General features: G+C 56.1%; 7 protein-coding genes across 7 annotated transcripts; 2 read left to right on the forward strand and 5 right to left on the reverse strand.

The window, feature by feature from the left end:
* Nucleotides 1-19: 19 nt before the first annotated feature.
* On the reverse strand, nt 20-1,788 carry BO70DRAFT_365227 (uncharacterized protein; the record flags this gene model as incomplete). Its single annotated transcript, XM_025544014.1, has 2 exons — nt 944-1,788; nt 20-899 (listed from the first exon to the last, which is right to left on the reverse strand). Coding segments are annotated over exons 1-2 (1,655 nt in total), but the record flags the coding sequence as incomplete, so codon positions are not given.
* Nucleotides 1,789-2,613: 825 nt separating this feature from the next.
* On the reverse strand, nt 2,614-4,805 carry BO70DRAFT_365229 (Zn(II)2Cys6 transcription factor). Its single transcript, XM_025544015.1, has one exon. The coding sequence runs from the start codon at nt 4,587-4,589 to the stop codon at nt 2,847-2,849; it is 1,743 nt and encodes a 580-aa protein (XP_025396015.1). The 5' UTR covers nt 4,590-4,805; the 3' UTR covers nt 2,614-2,846.
* A 198-nt stretch (nt 4,806-5,003) lies between these two features.
* On the reverse strand, nt 5,004-6,348 carry BO70DRAFT_343087 (uncharacterized protein; the record flags this gene model as incomplete). The annotated part of the gene is made up of 2 exons (XM_025541401.1): nt 5,004-5,748; nt 5,798-6,348. The coding sequence occupies 2 exons, from the start codon at nt 6,346-6,348 to the stop codon at nt 5,004-5,006; spliced, it is 1,296 nt and encodes a 431-aa protein (XP_025396016.1).
* Nucleotides 6,349-7,107: 759 nt separating this feature from the next.
* Nucleotides 7,108-10,034, reverse strand: optE (small oligopeptide transporter, OPT family; the record flags this gene model as incomplete). Its single annotated transcript, XM_025540514.1, has 12 exons — nt 7,108-7,411; nt 7,465-7,515; nt 7,566-7,750; nt 7,799-7,915; nt 7,967-8,048; nt 8,101-8,154; nt 8,205-8,426; nt 8,476-8,990; nt 9,039-9,237; nt 9,286-9,432; nt 9,484-9,717; nt 9,768-10,034. 12 exons carry the CDS (start codon nt 10,032-10,034, stop codon nt 7,178-7,180), a joined length of 2,307 nt encoding a protein of 768 aa, XP_025396017.1. The 3' UTR covers nt 7,108-7,177.
* Nucleotides 10,035-10,854: 820 nt separating this feature from the next.
* Nucleotides 10,855-12,332, forward strand: BO70DRAFT_343093 (NAD(P)/FAD-dependent oxidoreductase; the record flags this gene model as incomplete). The annotated part of the gene is made up of 2 exons (XM_025541402.1): nt 10,855-12,061; nt 12,112-12,332. Exons 1-2 carry the CDS (start codon nt 10,969-10,971, stop codon nt 12,330-12,332), a joined length of 1,314 nt encoding a protein of 437 aa, XP_025396018.1. The 5' UTR covers nt 10,855-10,968.
* Nucleotides 12,333-12,356: 24 nt separating this feature from the next.
* BO70DRAFT_365230 (phosphatase PAP2 family protein) lies at nt 12,357-13,675 on the reverse strand. Its single transcript, XM_025544016.1, has 4 exons — nt 13,492-13,675; nt 13,340-13,433; nt 12,941-13,280; nt 12,357-12,873 (listed from the first exon to the last, which is right to left on the reverse strand). Exons 1-4 carry the CDS (start codon nt 13,636-13,638, stop codon nt 12,495-12,497), a joined length of 960 nt encoding a protein of 319 aa, XP_025396019.1. The 5' UTR covers nt 13,639-13,675; the 3' UTR covers nt 12,357-12,494.
* Nucleotides 13,676-13,881: 206 nt separating this feature from the next.
* On the forward strand, nt 13,882-14,723 carry med7 (mediator complex subunit MED7; the record flags this gene model as incomplete). Its single annotated transcript, XM_025539616.1, has 2 exons — nt 13,882-14,145; nt 14,196-14,723. 2 exons carry the CDS (start codon nt 13,882-13,884, stop codon nt 14,721-14,723), a joined length of 792 nt encoding a protein of 263 aa, XP_025396020.1.
* Between the last annotated feature and the right edge of the window lie 367 nt (nt 14,724-15,090).

Here is a 15,090-nt window from a genome sequence, read left to right on the forward strand (position 1 = left end):
TAAATATTATTATATTGACCTAGCACAATATACCAGAACGCCAACCCGCTAACACCAATCCCAATACCCATCGCCACCCGCTATTCAATACTCATGTTCATGAACCCGTCGTTTGTTTCTGTCATCCCCTGCAGTCCGACCCGCTTCAGCGTCCCGGTATGGTTCCCCGTGTGATTATGGTTATGGTTATTGCCATGAGTATGGCCATTCCCACTGCGAGACCCGCTCTCGACCGGCCGGTCCGGGAACAGCGACCCCAGGTTCGACCGCGGCGCCCCCCAGATGCTCGGGCTGGTGTCCTTGACGACCGGCGAGTTGGGCATGTTGGGACTGCTCTGCACGCTCATGCTAGGCGAAACCGCCCGCCGCTTGAACAGATTCGGGTCGAAGTCGTCGTCCCGGCGGCGCTTGCGCTTGAACTCGCTGAGTAGTCCCGCGTGGGCCTGCGAGGTCTCGCTACGGGAGCCGGGGCGTTCGCTCGGTTTGGCGAATTCCGTGTGCGATCCCACGGTCGTGGACGGGGTGAAGTCCATGGCGAGATCGTCTTCGGAGACGGATGAGGCGCCGTGACGGCGCGGTGGTGGCGGCGGAGTGCGGTAGCGTTCATCGAACGAGTTCCAGAACTCGACGCCGCCGGAATTCCGGTTCGCCTGGTCGATGAATTTCGGCTCGTCGGGTGTGGTCATGTCGTTCTTTCCAGCAATTTCCTCGGTAGGACGGCCAGTGTCGGGGGTTGATGTCTCGAGCGATGACAGCGCGCCGAGAGGTGAATTCGGCTGGTCGGGCTCGCTCTCCTTCACCTGCCGGATGACCTCGGCCTCCCGCTTGGCTTCGCAGTCAATCGGGGCGGACTCTTCCATCAACGCCGCCCGGATTCGCGCGAACGTCTTCGTTTTAGGCTACAACTGTTAGGCCCGTCTCGCAACCAGAGGAGACTACTTACCAGCAAGCTACCCCGTCGAGTCACCGCGCGTCGGATCACCCCCAGAGGCCCGCCCTCGGAGTTCGACGTGCTCGGGCTCTGCGCACGAGTACGGCTCTCGCCTTCGTCACTGACATCCGACAGGCGCAAGTCCCTCGTTCCCAGACTGAGACTCCCCCGTCGAGGCCCAAAATAGCCTCCGCTCTGGTTCTCGATGCTCTTCATCACGGGCGGGGACAGCGGGGCGGGGCTCTGCTTGGAACTGTTGCCGCTGCTGGAGCTGTGCCTGCTGCGGCCCTTGCGGAACCGAGCCCGCTGGAAGCTCATCAGACTGGCCGCGGCCTGCGAGTAGCCGCCCATCCACTCGTTCCCCGGGCTCGACACGTTGCCCACCGCGAACGGACTCATCCCGCCGCCCAGCCGCTTGGCCTGCGGGGTATTCGTGATCATCATGTCGTCGCGATCGCCCATCATCGCCTCGTCGTCCTCGTCACTGCTACTTGTATCCGATTCCAGCATGTTGATGCTCGAGACGGAGCTGGAGATGGTCGCGCGGTCGGCGGGGTTGGAGGTGGAGAACTGCAGGCCGGAGGTCGAGCCCGGCGATCCGCGGCGCTGGGGGATGTTCACGCCGCGGCCGCCAATAGTCGGAGACGAGTCGGGCGACGCCTCGGCCAGTGTCGAGTGGTGGAGGTTGGTGCAGGCGCGGGAGAAGTCGAGGCCACGGGAGCGACGGGGCAGGACAGAGCCCGGTGAGCCGTAGATGTGGGAGGAGTCGAGTTTGGGGGAGAGGGGGGCACGATTGGACGGGGCGAGCGAGCCGGAGGCGCGCGAGGGCAGGTCCAGGGAGAGGCCGGGCATGGACGGCCGGCGGGGGGTTTCGGGGGTGGAGGACGAGGACAGCGACGAGTCATCCTTGCTGGGCGGGCGGGCATCGGCGTAGCCGTGACCGTGATCGTGATCGTGATCGTGATCGTGAGGAGTCAAAACGGGTCTGCCGGCATCGCTGAGCGAGCGGATGGTCGGGGCCGGGCGCAGTGGAGGCCCAAGGGCGATGGTCTTGTCGCGGGTGCGGTCGGTGCCCGAATCGGGGGGTTGTTGCTCGGTCCGCTGCGACAGCTGTTCGCTGAGGCGGCTCGCAAATGGAATGGTGCGGCTGTGGGAGACCGTCGAGGGAGTCGTCGACGACGTCATGTTCGCAAGGAGGCCGTTACACGTGTCACGCGAGTTGTACCATCAGACCGCAAGTACCATCGTGGTCCGCGAGTAGCCGGGAGATGCGCGTGCGAGAGGAGGGGTCTGAAAGGAAGAGCCCAAGCAAGTCGGTGAGGTAAGAGTTGTTCTGTCTGTGATCTGGGTGGTAAAATATTGAGGGAAGGCAAGGGAGGGGACACTGGAGAAGAGAGGAGGTCAACACGACGCGGGTGAAGAAGCCATCCGCCGTCCAACTGGCGCTTCCACCGCCGAGGCCCTGACGTCCTGCCGCCCGCCCGGCCAATCACGGGGCCGGTGCCCCGCCTTGACATCAGGAAGCTGATTGGTGCGGCGGGATATGTAAGCGGGCAGATGCAGCCAAGTGAAGTGCCTGAGGCTTCCGTCACATCCCCAGGCCAGACCACTTCCTCAGGCAGACCTCAGGCAAATAACCTCCCCAGGCACCAGCAGAGAATGAGGTTCTAACAGGAGATGACCCTGCTAGTATATCCATCAAATACAGTACATTCGCTCAATACACTTCTACTGTCAAAGAAAAAAAAATGAAAGTGACGATACGTACAAAAGAACTTGACAATATGATATTCATGAACTTCATAACAAACCATACAGCGCTCCAGACAGCCACACAAACGACAGTACCCCCGCGGCAGCCCACGCAAATCATCCAATGTCATCACAGACATCATACACGATGGAATCGATCTACTCACGCCAAACTCATCGCCGTGCTAACCGGCGCAACATACCACTCCCAATCATTCCACCCGCGGCCCTGGTCATCCACATCGCCCACGGACCCCTTCAGCATATCACTATCCCTGGCCTGCCACACCTTCACAATGACGGCTCTCGTCCTCGCCACATTCGAAACGCTGGATTCGGCCATCGCGGCCAACGCGCGCAGGACCAGCGGACGGCCGTACACCACTTCCACTTCGTCGCCGGTGGAGCCCCGCCAGACTTCGTCGTGGAGGGGGTCCAGCTCCACTGCGGCTACGAAGACGGGCCAGGTCATGCTGACCAAGGAGCCTGAGTCGAGGAGATCGGAAACAAGACGCAGGATTCGGCGGACGTATGCCACGACTAAGGGGGTGGATGGGGATGCGCCGTACAGGGCGCAGTGGAGGTAGAGCACAGCGGCTAGGCGTTTGAGTTCGGCGGCGGATTGGAGGCTGCTGTCGTCTTCGTCGTCGTCGATGTCTTGGACGAGGTTCTCGAGTCTGTGGGCGAGGGTGACGGCGCGGTGGGAGAAAGTGGTTCGGGCGGCCGGGGTGGAGGTGAGGAGGTGTCGTCTTGTGCGACTGAGTTCGGTGATGGAGGAGAGGATGGAGACCAGCTCCGGGCTGCATCCCATCCAGAGGTCGATGTTACGTTCGTTCTCTTGCCAGTAGTCGCTCCCAAATAGCACTTCCTCTCCGCAAGCGGTCCGGCCCATGACGTCTTGGAAGGCGAAGAAGAGCTCCGCGAAGGCGGAGACTGGGTCTTGCCCGCCATGGGGCCGGGAGAGTGCCTGTTGCTGTCTGCGGAGACGGATCAACTCCTTGGCTCCTTTTAGGTGGATCGTCCAGCGTTGGTCGCAGTTGTCAACGATCTCGTACAGGCAAAGCATCATCATGATCGCCAATACTTCTGGATCGGCCGAACACACCTCCGACCCCTCCGTCGCCAGTCGATGGCGCAGGCCGCGAAGGGCCTCAGACTTCAGGCGCAGTCCGATGATACTGTAGGTCGAGTCGAAGCGCGACCAGTGACATGCTCCCAGGGCCTGGATGGCCTTGAACATGATTGGAGACGCGGACATGCAGAACGGAAGGATGATGGAGACGAACGGCGACGAGAGCTTGCTAGCGGTGGTCCGAGGGCACACCTGCTGCAGATAGTAGTCGAAGAGGACGCCCTGATTGGAGTCGGACAGGCTAGGGAATAGCGATAGAGGCGGGGCCAGCGGTGGGGAGAGAAGTGGGACAGGCGAACAGTCGGGGATATCCATCGACAGGGACCAGCCCGAGCTCTCATCAAACCAATCATCCCGCCAGGGCCGTTTGCGGAGCACCACGGCGTTCAGCTCGTCGCAGGCCACATTGACCTCGTACGGCTGCTCGAAGGTCGAGACGCCGCTATTGACGAACCCCCACGCCTCGATCAGCGGCAGAGGACACCATTCCTGCTCGTCGAGCACCGGGGCCGCGGATGATGCCTTGGAAGGCCCGCCGGCAGCCCGGGCCTTACTCCAAACGCCCGCCCTACCAAAGGCTAGGCCACGACTGGTGAACTCCGACTCCCACTTCAAGACCAGCTGTGTCGAGCAGACTAGGCCCCTCTCGATGCAGCGGGTGCAGGTTGGCTTCGTGAGGTCGCAGCGGACTCGACTGGCGCGGCATTCTTTGCAGCCGCTGCGACTCCGGGTCTTTACCGGCCCCACGCGGTCTGCTGCCTTCTTGCGTGGCATGGACTAGCGATTTACATGGCCAGGCGGAGAGCGGATTGACTCGGATGGATGGCTGGAGGTTAACAGCGAGTCCGGAGGAGAGTAGGTACTCGGGCCACTCGACTGTGGCGAGACCGAACGTGACAAGTGGGGCAGCACACAGGCCCTCCAGAGGTCGGACGGTAATTGATTGGCGAGATGAGCCCGATCAGGCTGGATAAGGGCTCCGTGTCAAGTGGAAGCAGTCAATGGAGATCTTATCGACCATTCGAGGCTGTCAACCCTCGGGGGATCTTCGGCCGCAGGGGCCCGAGATAACGGACTATTGCTGTTCCGCCCCGGCTGCCTAGGGTTTCTATTCATGCCTGGGGTGTTAACTGATGCCTGGGGCACCACATCGCCTTTTACTCCGCGCCACAAATCTCATCCCAACCCTCAACGCCCATCCAAAAACCCCCTGACATCCCGATCCCCCAACAGCCCCTGATGCTCCCCCCCAAGCACACCAGGATCATTCTCCTCATACCAAAATGCCCACGTACTCTGCGTATTCACCTCCGGATTCCCGCGACTGGACTTGAGTCCAACGTGCTGTAACTGCTGCGGCGCGAGCGCATACCGCATCAGATCTTCCTTGTCAGCATACTCCTCGATCAGAGCGTCCGTCTGCCCGTCATTGCGCTCGACCAGGTACCCGATCAATCCGCTGATCTGCTCGCGCGGGAACACGAGGCCCTGCGTGCAGCAGCCGTGGGCGTTCATTTCGACGACGCCGTGGAGGGGCATCAATGAGTATTTTCCGATCATGTATGTGAGGGCGATGAAGCAGGGGGTGCTGAGGAGGGTGAGGATGATGATTGTGGTGTTGTGCAGGTGGGAGTGGCCGTGCAGGCGGAGGCGGCGGATGGACAGGAGTATGGTGAAGGAGAATAGCATGCCGAGGAGGAAGATGAGATGCATGTTGCGGTAGGCGAAGTCGGACGAGGACCAGCTGAGTGATGTTTCCGTGTAGAATAGACGGAGGTAGATCCAGGGGGTCTGTTTCGGGCGGTGGTATATATCCGCGAGGGCTTTGACGGTTTTCGCCATCCAGCCGTCGGCGAAGATCACGTCGTCTTCGAAGACTGCTGTGTATGGCGCGTTGGTTGCTTGGCAGCTGTTCAGGGCGTGGATGTAGTCGCTGGTGAATGGTTAGAGGTATACACGAACGGAGGGGAGGAGGAACGTACAAAACGCCCTTCTCATAGAAATTTCGCGCCTGCTCCAGATCCTGCAGATGTTGGAGCCGGGTCCTTGAGACATCGTACGAGCCCGCCTGGTCGGCAAGCCGATTCACCCATTTCTGGCCCCAGCTAGGGTGTCTGCTCGGGTCTGTATCGGCGAACACGATGTTCAGTTGCAGGGCACGCCGCTCGCGCTCGTCCAGGCCTGCCAGGAGGGATCCGATCGACGCATCGAAATAGTCGTCTGTTCCGCGGTTTACAGTCACTATGACGGCGCAGATGAGAGGGTTCGCACCCGCTTTGACGGGCTCAGCCAGGGCAGACGGCGCGTTATGCGCGGTGATCAGCCTTCGGGCTTCGTGCTCACGGTGCAGACTGTATTTCCAGTCGTAGACATGCCGGTCGTTGAAGAAGGCGGAGTGAGGGTCTCGCCAGTAGCGATGGCGACAGTATTCGTATGCTAAGAGCCAGAGAAAGACAGTGGCTAGGAGGACTTTCAATGTCGGGGGCTTGTAGAGCTGCCGGGGGATGGCAGCAAGAATGAAAGAAAGTCGCATGTTGACGCCCGTCTGTAACTCATCGCGAGGATATTGGGACCTTAAAGACCACCTGCGATCTGATGATGGGCAGTTCCAAGGATCTTGTGATTGCGCGTCAAGGGGAGAATCGCAGCCTTGGATGTCGATTCCTGCCCGCTCGGGCAGACATGTGGAGATGCTGCATCCTCGGGACCACTCTTGGCATCGCCGTTGTGTTGTTGTTATTCAACAAAGTTGCTGCTGGGGCCCTAGACCCTTCCGAGATGATTTCCTGGTTGTGCTCCACCGCAGATGATCTTACGACCAGGAGGGTTAGCGGCCACGCACTCGACGTCATGACCAGCGCATCGGTCCTGATCTGCAGGTCCGTTAGGGCAAGACACATGCAAATCAAGAAGACTTTCGGCGAAACCATTTACATACTGCCAAGAGACAGCATCCTTGTACTGTCCAGTTGCTGAAATGGCTCTGCTGTGGTGAGGGATTTCAAGGCTTGGACCGAGCTCCCAGTGGTCGTATAATGTTCCAGGCATCTAGATTGGGAGCACACTCCTTGCCATAAGAGTCTCTCGCGATATCAGACAAGTCATCAGCAAACAATAGCGGAGGCCTGATTGGTGTGTTTCCAATAGTATCTGGTAGGGATAGCCATGAGTCATGATCCACCTTCATCATTTAGATATGAGCAGTCAGAAGATAGATTCATGGTCTGCGGTGATTACTGTGTGCCCGGGGGCTACTCAAAAAATCTCATTGATTGCATAATGGACTGTAGCGATAAAAGATACATTGATACCAAAACTCAACGCAGGGCAGCACTCCCTATAATCCATCCGTCTTCATCCCATCAAGACCAAGACGTCGGCCCAAAGGTCTGATTCCCCTTCAGCTCCAACCACGGCGTCCCCTTGCTATCAACCGTGCCATCGTTGACTGTATTTCCCCACCAGCTAAATGTGAACCCCAGGAACGTCAAGGCAAAGAAAATCACAATGGCAGCAACAGCAACGCCAGAGTCTAAAGCTGCTGAGAGCACGTAGTTGTACTTGGCCCACCACATGGGCTTGCGGCCTTTGATGATCTGGCGGGTGTTAGCTATTAGGGCTCGATCTAAGAGTGGTATTGTTTATTCACCTTGTTGAAGATAAGACTGACGACAAAGGCGGTGGAATAGTTGATTCCGGTCTGGGATTGTCAGTTAGTCGGTTATGCCATTGAGAAAGGACTGCACATACCGCAGGAGGTAAGTTTCCGGTGCCGGCGAAGAAGATTGGCCAGTGGATTGCGTCGAGGAACCGGGATTTTGGGTATTTCTTGCGAAGGGCATATGTGACGATAGGGAGCAATGCTCCGATCCAGAAGAAGTGTAGCAGGCCGGAATAGATCTTGCCAATACTGTACAGGCGAGCAGGGCCGACAGCTATAATTCGTCAGATATGCACGATATGCATTGGAAGAATGAGCTTACCTCCCCAGAGCACTGCGCTGTTGTAGTTGACTAGGCCTTGGGGGCAGGTGAAGTTGTCTGACTGGTCCTCGGAACATACGTCCTTTACGTTTCCGAGCATCCACAGGAGTACCCCGTCTGCTGAATGTCAGTTATCAGAACGTGCGGAAGTTCGTGTGGTAAGCTCACTCTGTGTCAACGATCCAAGAATGCAGGCAACCAGCTGTGCGACGAACAGTGTTCTACGCGGTACCTTCATGTACAGCCCAAGCTGTGAAAGATAGCACTTAGCATTATTTCATTGATCGAGGGATTTGACTAACCTTCATGTCTGCGCCATAATACATCGCTTGGCTGAGTCCCGTGTATGCGTAGAACTAACTTTCATATTAGAAAGAGAATGTCCTGAATTTGCAAGGCCGCCCACCTTAAAGATCAGAAGAACAAGGGGTTTCCCCGTGAGCAGGTAGCCAGAGACGATCTCTCCCATCACGGTCAGGCAGTTACTGTTCAAGTTCGCCACAGCATACACCGTTCCAACTGGGATCACGTAGATTGCAGCTAGAGCCAGGGTGATAAATAACCCCCAGAACGGAAGTCCAGTATTCCAAACATACTGCGTCATGATCGAAAGCGCAACGATAATAATCTGTCTTACGTTAGCTGGCCCAGTCGCAGGTTGAGGCATGGATACTCACCGTCAAAATACCATACCACCACCAAGGCACATCAGGGTACCGGGATAGCATTCTTGCGTGGACATCCTTCTTGTTCTCTCCCCGGAAGGTGCTAAGAATATCTTTGGTATGGTATAGCAAAACGTGAGTGATGAGACAGCTCAAGACCGCAAAGCCAATACCGTAGCTGAGAGAAAAGGTGACCGGCAGAAAGATGGGACTATAAGCTTTATACTCAGTCTCGTTGATGGCGCCCGCGCTGTCCAAAATACGACTCGAGTTGTATTGATTTCCAGTGTTGTCGTAGGCATCGCTACTTGTAAGCGGAAGATATGCCGTGTACCAGGTATTGGTATAGTAGAGGATAGGAGCTGCGACTGCGTATACGCAGAACCAGCCCGCAAAAACGTTTGCCTGGGCCCAGAATGGAATCGTTAGAGGGGAACCGTTGTATGCGATTTGGCTCCAATCGAACGTGGTCGGCATATATCCAAGGCCAGTGGTCATGCCGAACAGGTTATTGACGACCTTGTTAGCTGAAAAGTGTAAGCATGTTTCCATTTATACACGGATGGTTCACATACTCGGAGCTGCCCAGCAGATAAAGGCAAAGGTGCTCAATCCGGTGAAGATATAGCCAGGGAACCAGTACCAGCAAAAGCTGCCAATGCAGGCGTACATGAAGAACCGATACCGAGAAATCGTCCAGCCATCAGCAGAAGGGTTTCCACCACTGTGGAGTGTTTGGAATAGCGCAGCATTTGCTAATGTGGATGGCCAAATCTGAGAGTGTTAGTTCAGATGAGATTGAAAGCTGTTCCCCGAACCTACCATTTGAGGAGGCTCAATGATATACTTGTATGAAAGCCCAGCAAGGCCCAAACCAAACATCTGCATGGTGATAGATAGCAGGATTTGGTATCCCACTGGTGTTGGCATGTTCAAATAGACCTTTTGGGCTTGGATTATTGCACTAGCCTATCCTGAGTCAGTCGAAGTTGATCTTCTGTTGACTGATGACGGACTCACCCATGACTGGTTGAAGCTGAGATTGGACATGATCGTAATTACTGCATGCTCCTTGATGTTGAAGTGATGATCCGGGTTGATATCCCACTCCCATCCAAACAACCGGACTTTCATGATCGGCAACGCTTTGGCGAAGAAGCAGCCCACGGGATAACTAACCAGCTGGGCCACCAGGGAGGTGATGGTCACACTTGGGTATCGCATGGAAAAGAACTGATTCACACCTGTACCGATCTTGATAACGGTCAATAACGTTCCTTGTATAGCTGAAATGGAATACCCACAAGGGTGAAGACAACACCCAAAAACCACATCCGAAACGTGTTCACGGGGAGGGTAGGGTCGTCCGTGTTGGGCACATTGGCCCGGACTTCCAGGTAGGGCGAATTGTCCGAGTCAATGGTGTATTCAACGGCGTCGCTTTCCCCGAGGGCGATTTCCAGGGCATCCGCACTCGTCACGGGCTTTTTGGAGATATCCTGCAGCGCAGGACGCCCTGCATACTCTTCGACATCTGCGTCTTGCAGTCTCTCTGACTGGAAACGACCCATGAAGGCAAGTATGAATCTTTGCTTGGCAGGTCGCCGTTGAGGAAAAGTTCGAACTACCCTGTTCAGAGCTACCCCATCCGGACGTGGCCACCCGCCCTTTTATAGCGGTACACTGCCGACAAATATCCCGATATGGCGTATCAACGGACATAGATATCGAGAGATAGAGGCAAAAGCAACGAGATAGAGGAGTTGATTGTAGTTGGCCTATCCTAGCAAACGGCTTAATGATCGCAACGGTACCCTGATGTTAAGGGCAGGACACGGATGCAACCATTGCTATTATTGGGCCAATGGCGAAAACAAGCCCAAGCCCGGCCCGGCTGCGACGATCCCCGGGGAAGGTATAGTAAGGTCCAAGCGAACAAATGGCCGGCAACCCCGCCGAAACTCGTGTTTGGCCCAAGGCTAGGATACGGTCGTTCGAGTGTTATCTTGCATGCCGGCTAATGCACACTTGCAGTATCGCCACGATGATTCGATATGTCTGTTACCCGGTCGGTCGTGCTCCGGACACGCACTTGGTGGCCGACGTCGGCGGAGTCGCGCCGGCCCACTTGAGCTCCGACTGGGCCAGCTTGTTGGACAGAGCATGCGGGGGAAATGATGTTGGTCGGTCACATCTTTAGGGCAAGCGGACACGCCATGGCGATGACTCGATAGTCCAGGCGGGCCGGTTATCGCTGCCCCTCGATAAACACCGCCTGGACCTTCCTGCAGGTGGGTGGATGGCAACATGCCCACATTTGATGATCCATTGGCCCTCGTTCGTACTGTATAAAGGTCATTGTTGAGTAGTGGTCCCTGCAACTGCGTGTCCCAACAATCCAGTTGGCTATCGCGACATCTTCCAAAAGAATCCAAGCTAGAGTTTTCTGAGATCTTTCCATCTACCCCTCACGCCGTCGTCGCAGTCGCGAGAGAACATTACGCAATGACGATAACAACATCGTCTTCCATGTTAATAATTGGCGCAGGCACTTGGGGCTGTTCAACTGCCCTTCACCTGGCTCGCAGGGGCTACACCAATGTGACTGTTCTGGATCCCTACCCTGTGCCATCCGCCATCTCCGCCGGAAACGATGTCAACAAGATCATCTCGTCCGGGCAATACAGCAACAGGAAGGACGAGATTGAGGTGAACGAGCTCCTGGGAGAACAGGCGTTCCAGGGCTGGAAGAACGACCCTCTCTTCCAACCGTATTATCATGATGTCGGTCTCCTCATGTCGGCTTCTACTCCAGCTGGTCTGGACCGCCTTGGTGTCCGAGTGAGGCCCGAAGAGGACCCGAATCTGGTTGAGATGTCACGTCCTGAGCAATTTCGTGACCTGGCACCGGCTGTTCTAAAGGGTGACTTCCCGGGTTGGAAAGGATACTTCCTGCGCTCCGGTGCGGGTTGGGCCCATGCTCGAAATGCGCTCGTTGCTGCCGCACGAGAAGCGCAGAGGCTCGGGGTCAAGTTCGTGGCTGGGTCGCCGGCTGGTAAGGTTATCACGCTGATTTTCGAAAACGACGACGTCAGGGGAGCAGTTACAGAGGACGGCAAAATCTGGCACGCGGATCAGACAATACTGTGCGCCGGGGCAAATGCAGGCCAATTTTTGGATTTCAAGGATCAGTTGCGTCCAACGGCATGGACATTGGTTCACATTACTTTGGATCCCGAAGAACGGAAGCTGTATAAGGACATTCCTGTCATCTTCAATATCGAGAAAGGCTTTTTCTTTGAGCCGGACGAGGAGCGAGGCGAAATCAAGATCTGCGACGAGCATCCGGGATACACGAACATGGTCCGTTCATCAGATGGAAGCGTACAGGGCCTTCCCTTCGAGAAAACGCAGGTTCCTTTGGAATCCGAGGCCAGAGTCCGGGCCCTTCTTCGAGAGACGGTACCCCAGTTGGCCGACCGTCCATTCAGTTTCGCCAGAATCTGTTGGTGTGCCGACACCGCAAACCGCGAGTTTATTATCGACCGCCACCCTCAACATCAATCACTCATCCTGGGTTGCGGTGCTTCAGGAAGAGGTAAGCATCTGGTCCTGTTGCTGTTGGTGTCGACTAACTCTAATAAACAGGCTACAAATATCTCCCGTCGATCGGAGGTCTGATTGTCGATGCCATGGAGGGGAAGGTTCCCCCAAAGGTCCACGAGTTAATCAAGTGGAGCCCAGAGGTTGCTTCGAACAGAAACTGGAACGATACCCTAGGCCGGTTTGGGGGACCTAACAGGGTGATGGACTTCCAAGAGGTCAAGGAGTGGACAAAGGTGCCGCATCGGGATATATCCAAGTTGTAGGTAGAATAACAAATAATATTATCCAAAGTTTGACGGTCATAGTGAGCGCAATAGAGATGTGTTCTATATAGTGTAGATGTACGCTGCTCCAATAATAGCGACCAACCATCCGCAAGTGCAGGGTATCATAGAAAATGGTACAGGGCGTGGCAAGGGCAACGTCTACCTCTCATGTGAGGCGGTTGGGGCAAGAGGATAAGATTCGGGACGGGATTCCCACTGGCGGGATCCAACGTGGCGTAGAACCTGCTGTTCCTCGTCATCGGCAAGTTTTGCGAAGCCATCAGAGCCGATAGTGTCGTCTCTTCCGTACGGCATGTCGCAGGTCACGAACCGTAGGCCTGGGTAATACCGGCGGTACGAGAAATAAGCAATCGACAGACCAAGCACAGATCCACAGGTAACATCGTATACGTCATGACGGTAATCGTCGAGACGAGAAATGGCAATCAGAAGAGCGCACAGGAGTGGCACGAAGGCAATGAGAGAGCGACAGAGATCGGTTCTGGGTCTGAAAACATGCATCTGACCGGAGAAGAAACTATAGCAAATCACGTATTAGTTCTGTCATCTCTACATGCTTTAGACACTGCAATGCGCAAGCTTACAACGACAAGTAGCCGAGCCCACTGAATGAGAAGCTACTGTGGCCACTAGGGAAGCTCCTCCATCCTTCCTGGAGCATGTGCTCGTTCGATTGGGTGCAAACGGTCCAGGACACCAGTGCGTCCTCGGGGGTGCCCTTTCTGGGGATGCAACGGGAGATCAAGTCCGGACGAGGCCTTCCGACGGCATTTTTTATGATATCCGTGACCAGGCTCGTCAACATGATCGCAATAAGGAAGCCGAGTAAGGTCACCTGGACCTTGTGCGGGTATGGACGGAACAAGGCGGCCCATACGAGGAGGATGAGAAACGGGATGACACCGGCATAGACAACCGACCACACTGGAAGTCGGAATTCAGTATGAAGGACCGACAGCGCATTAGATTGGGGATTATCGTACTGACGGGCACCCTCTCCACGAAGGCGTGGGGGTACTGAATCGACCTATTGTCGAGGGAGAACATGCGATGGAACGGGGTCGCAAAGAATTGAATCTGCAGTGCAGGTGCATTAGAACCTCTGTCTGTCAGGGAGAAATAGCCGACCACGTACCAGGACCCAGGTGCCGACAATGCACGCCAGCGCGACAGTGTCGAGCACGGGGTAGGAGCGCTGGTACAGGCGAGACATGGCGCCGGCAACTTCGACCTGAGGGGAACGTGGACTTGCTGAGCCAGCAGCAAAACCAGTGCGAGGCATTTCCGCGATGCTCAGTCGAGAGCAAGACTCATGGGAGGCTGGTGGAATGTGGAAAGGAGGAGGAGGAGGAGGGAATAGTTGGTCAGATCAACCGCGGCGGTGGAAGTGGCCGCCGCCTTGGCTGCACGGGCCACCCGACCATCTCCGCATTGCCTGGCACTTCTTCCTCTTCCACTTCCACTTCACTCTCCTGTTTTCCAACCTCCCCCTTACCCCTGGAAAGCTCCACTCACGGCACCCATTATGGCTGAAGCTGCACAGCCACGGCCCCTCGGCACCGCGTTTGCCCCGCCGCCGCCCCTTTGGAAACACTTCACGCCCGAGAATCTCAAGAAGCTGGAGGAGATCAAGAAGGAGGCCTCCAAAGGAGAAGATGGAAAGCCCAAGAAGAAGAGCTGGTCGCCCACTGAGCTGCGCGCTCTGGACCTGCCGTCGGAGCTTCAACTCCTCGTTCCCCCGGCGATCCCGACTTCGGGGCATTACAGCGTGTTCGGGGAGCTTCAAAGCGTGAGTCCACCAAGCTGGCAATCAAGAATAAGCTCACAGATGAGATCCAGCTGTCGACTGCGCTCCCATCCCTGAAAGATCAAGGCATCACCCAGCTCTACCCGTCATCCCCATCCACGGAGACCGACCAGCAAGCCTTATCCGAGCCCTCCCGCCCGCTCAACCACGCATACTATCTGCTGAAGATCAGCAAATCTCTCCTTCTCAACTTCCTCGAGTTTGTCGGCGTTCTTTCGATAGCGCCCGAGCAATTCGAATCCAAGGTCGAGGACTTGCGCAACCTCTTCATCAACGCACACCACCTACTGAACTTGTACCGGCCCCACCAAGCCCGCGAATCCCTGATTATGATGATGGAGGAGCAATTGAGTCGCACACGGGAGGAAATCGAGCAGATGGACAAGTTGAAAGTCGAGATTACGAGTGTGCTGGAGCGGTTGGAAGCGGATGGCCGTGCTGCGCAGTCCCCAGCCCCGGAGGCCGATGATGATGATGGAAAGAAGTCTACATCCGAGCAAAAGGCCATTGAAGACGCGCAACTTCTGTGGGACCTGTTAGACGGAAAGATCGAGGGTTGAATGTTTACCACTACTCTAGTGAAGGGCGTTTTATCTGATGGGTCGGATGCCCACAGTATCCATCACGGGCTGCTGCGATTCACCTTACACGCATATCCCATACAGGAGCTGGCAGAATCGACCATGGCAATCAAGCAGTCAATCCCCTAGTGAGACAGGTCACGTCAAACTACTGAACCCCGAAAGCCTACCCACCAAATCCAAAGCAGGCACGCGACATCTCACAAACAGCCTCCCACACCGCCAACCCGAATCCGAAGCCGCGGCCCTCCAAAAACAACGCCCAATCCGGCATGGATACCCACACCCGCGCCGCACAACAGGAACATCGTTTCTCCGCCTCCATTCAGATCACGTGCGACACTAA

This window comes from Aspergillus heteromorphus (genome assembly GCF_003184545.1).
Source record: "Aspergillus heteromorphus CBS 117.55 chromosome Unknown BO70scaffold_29, whole genome shotgun sequence".
Classification (NCBI taxonomy): Eukaryota; Fungi; Ascomycota; class Eurotiomycetes; order Eurotiales; family Aspergillaceae; genus Aspergillus; species Aspergillus heteromorphus.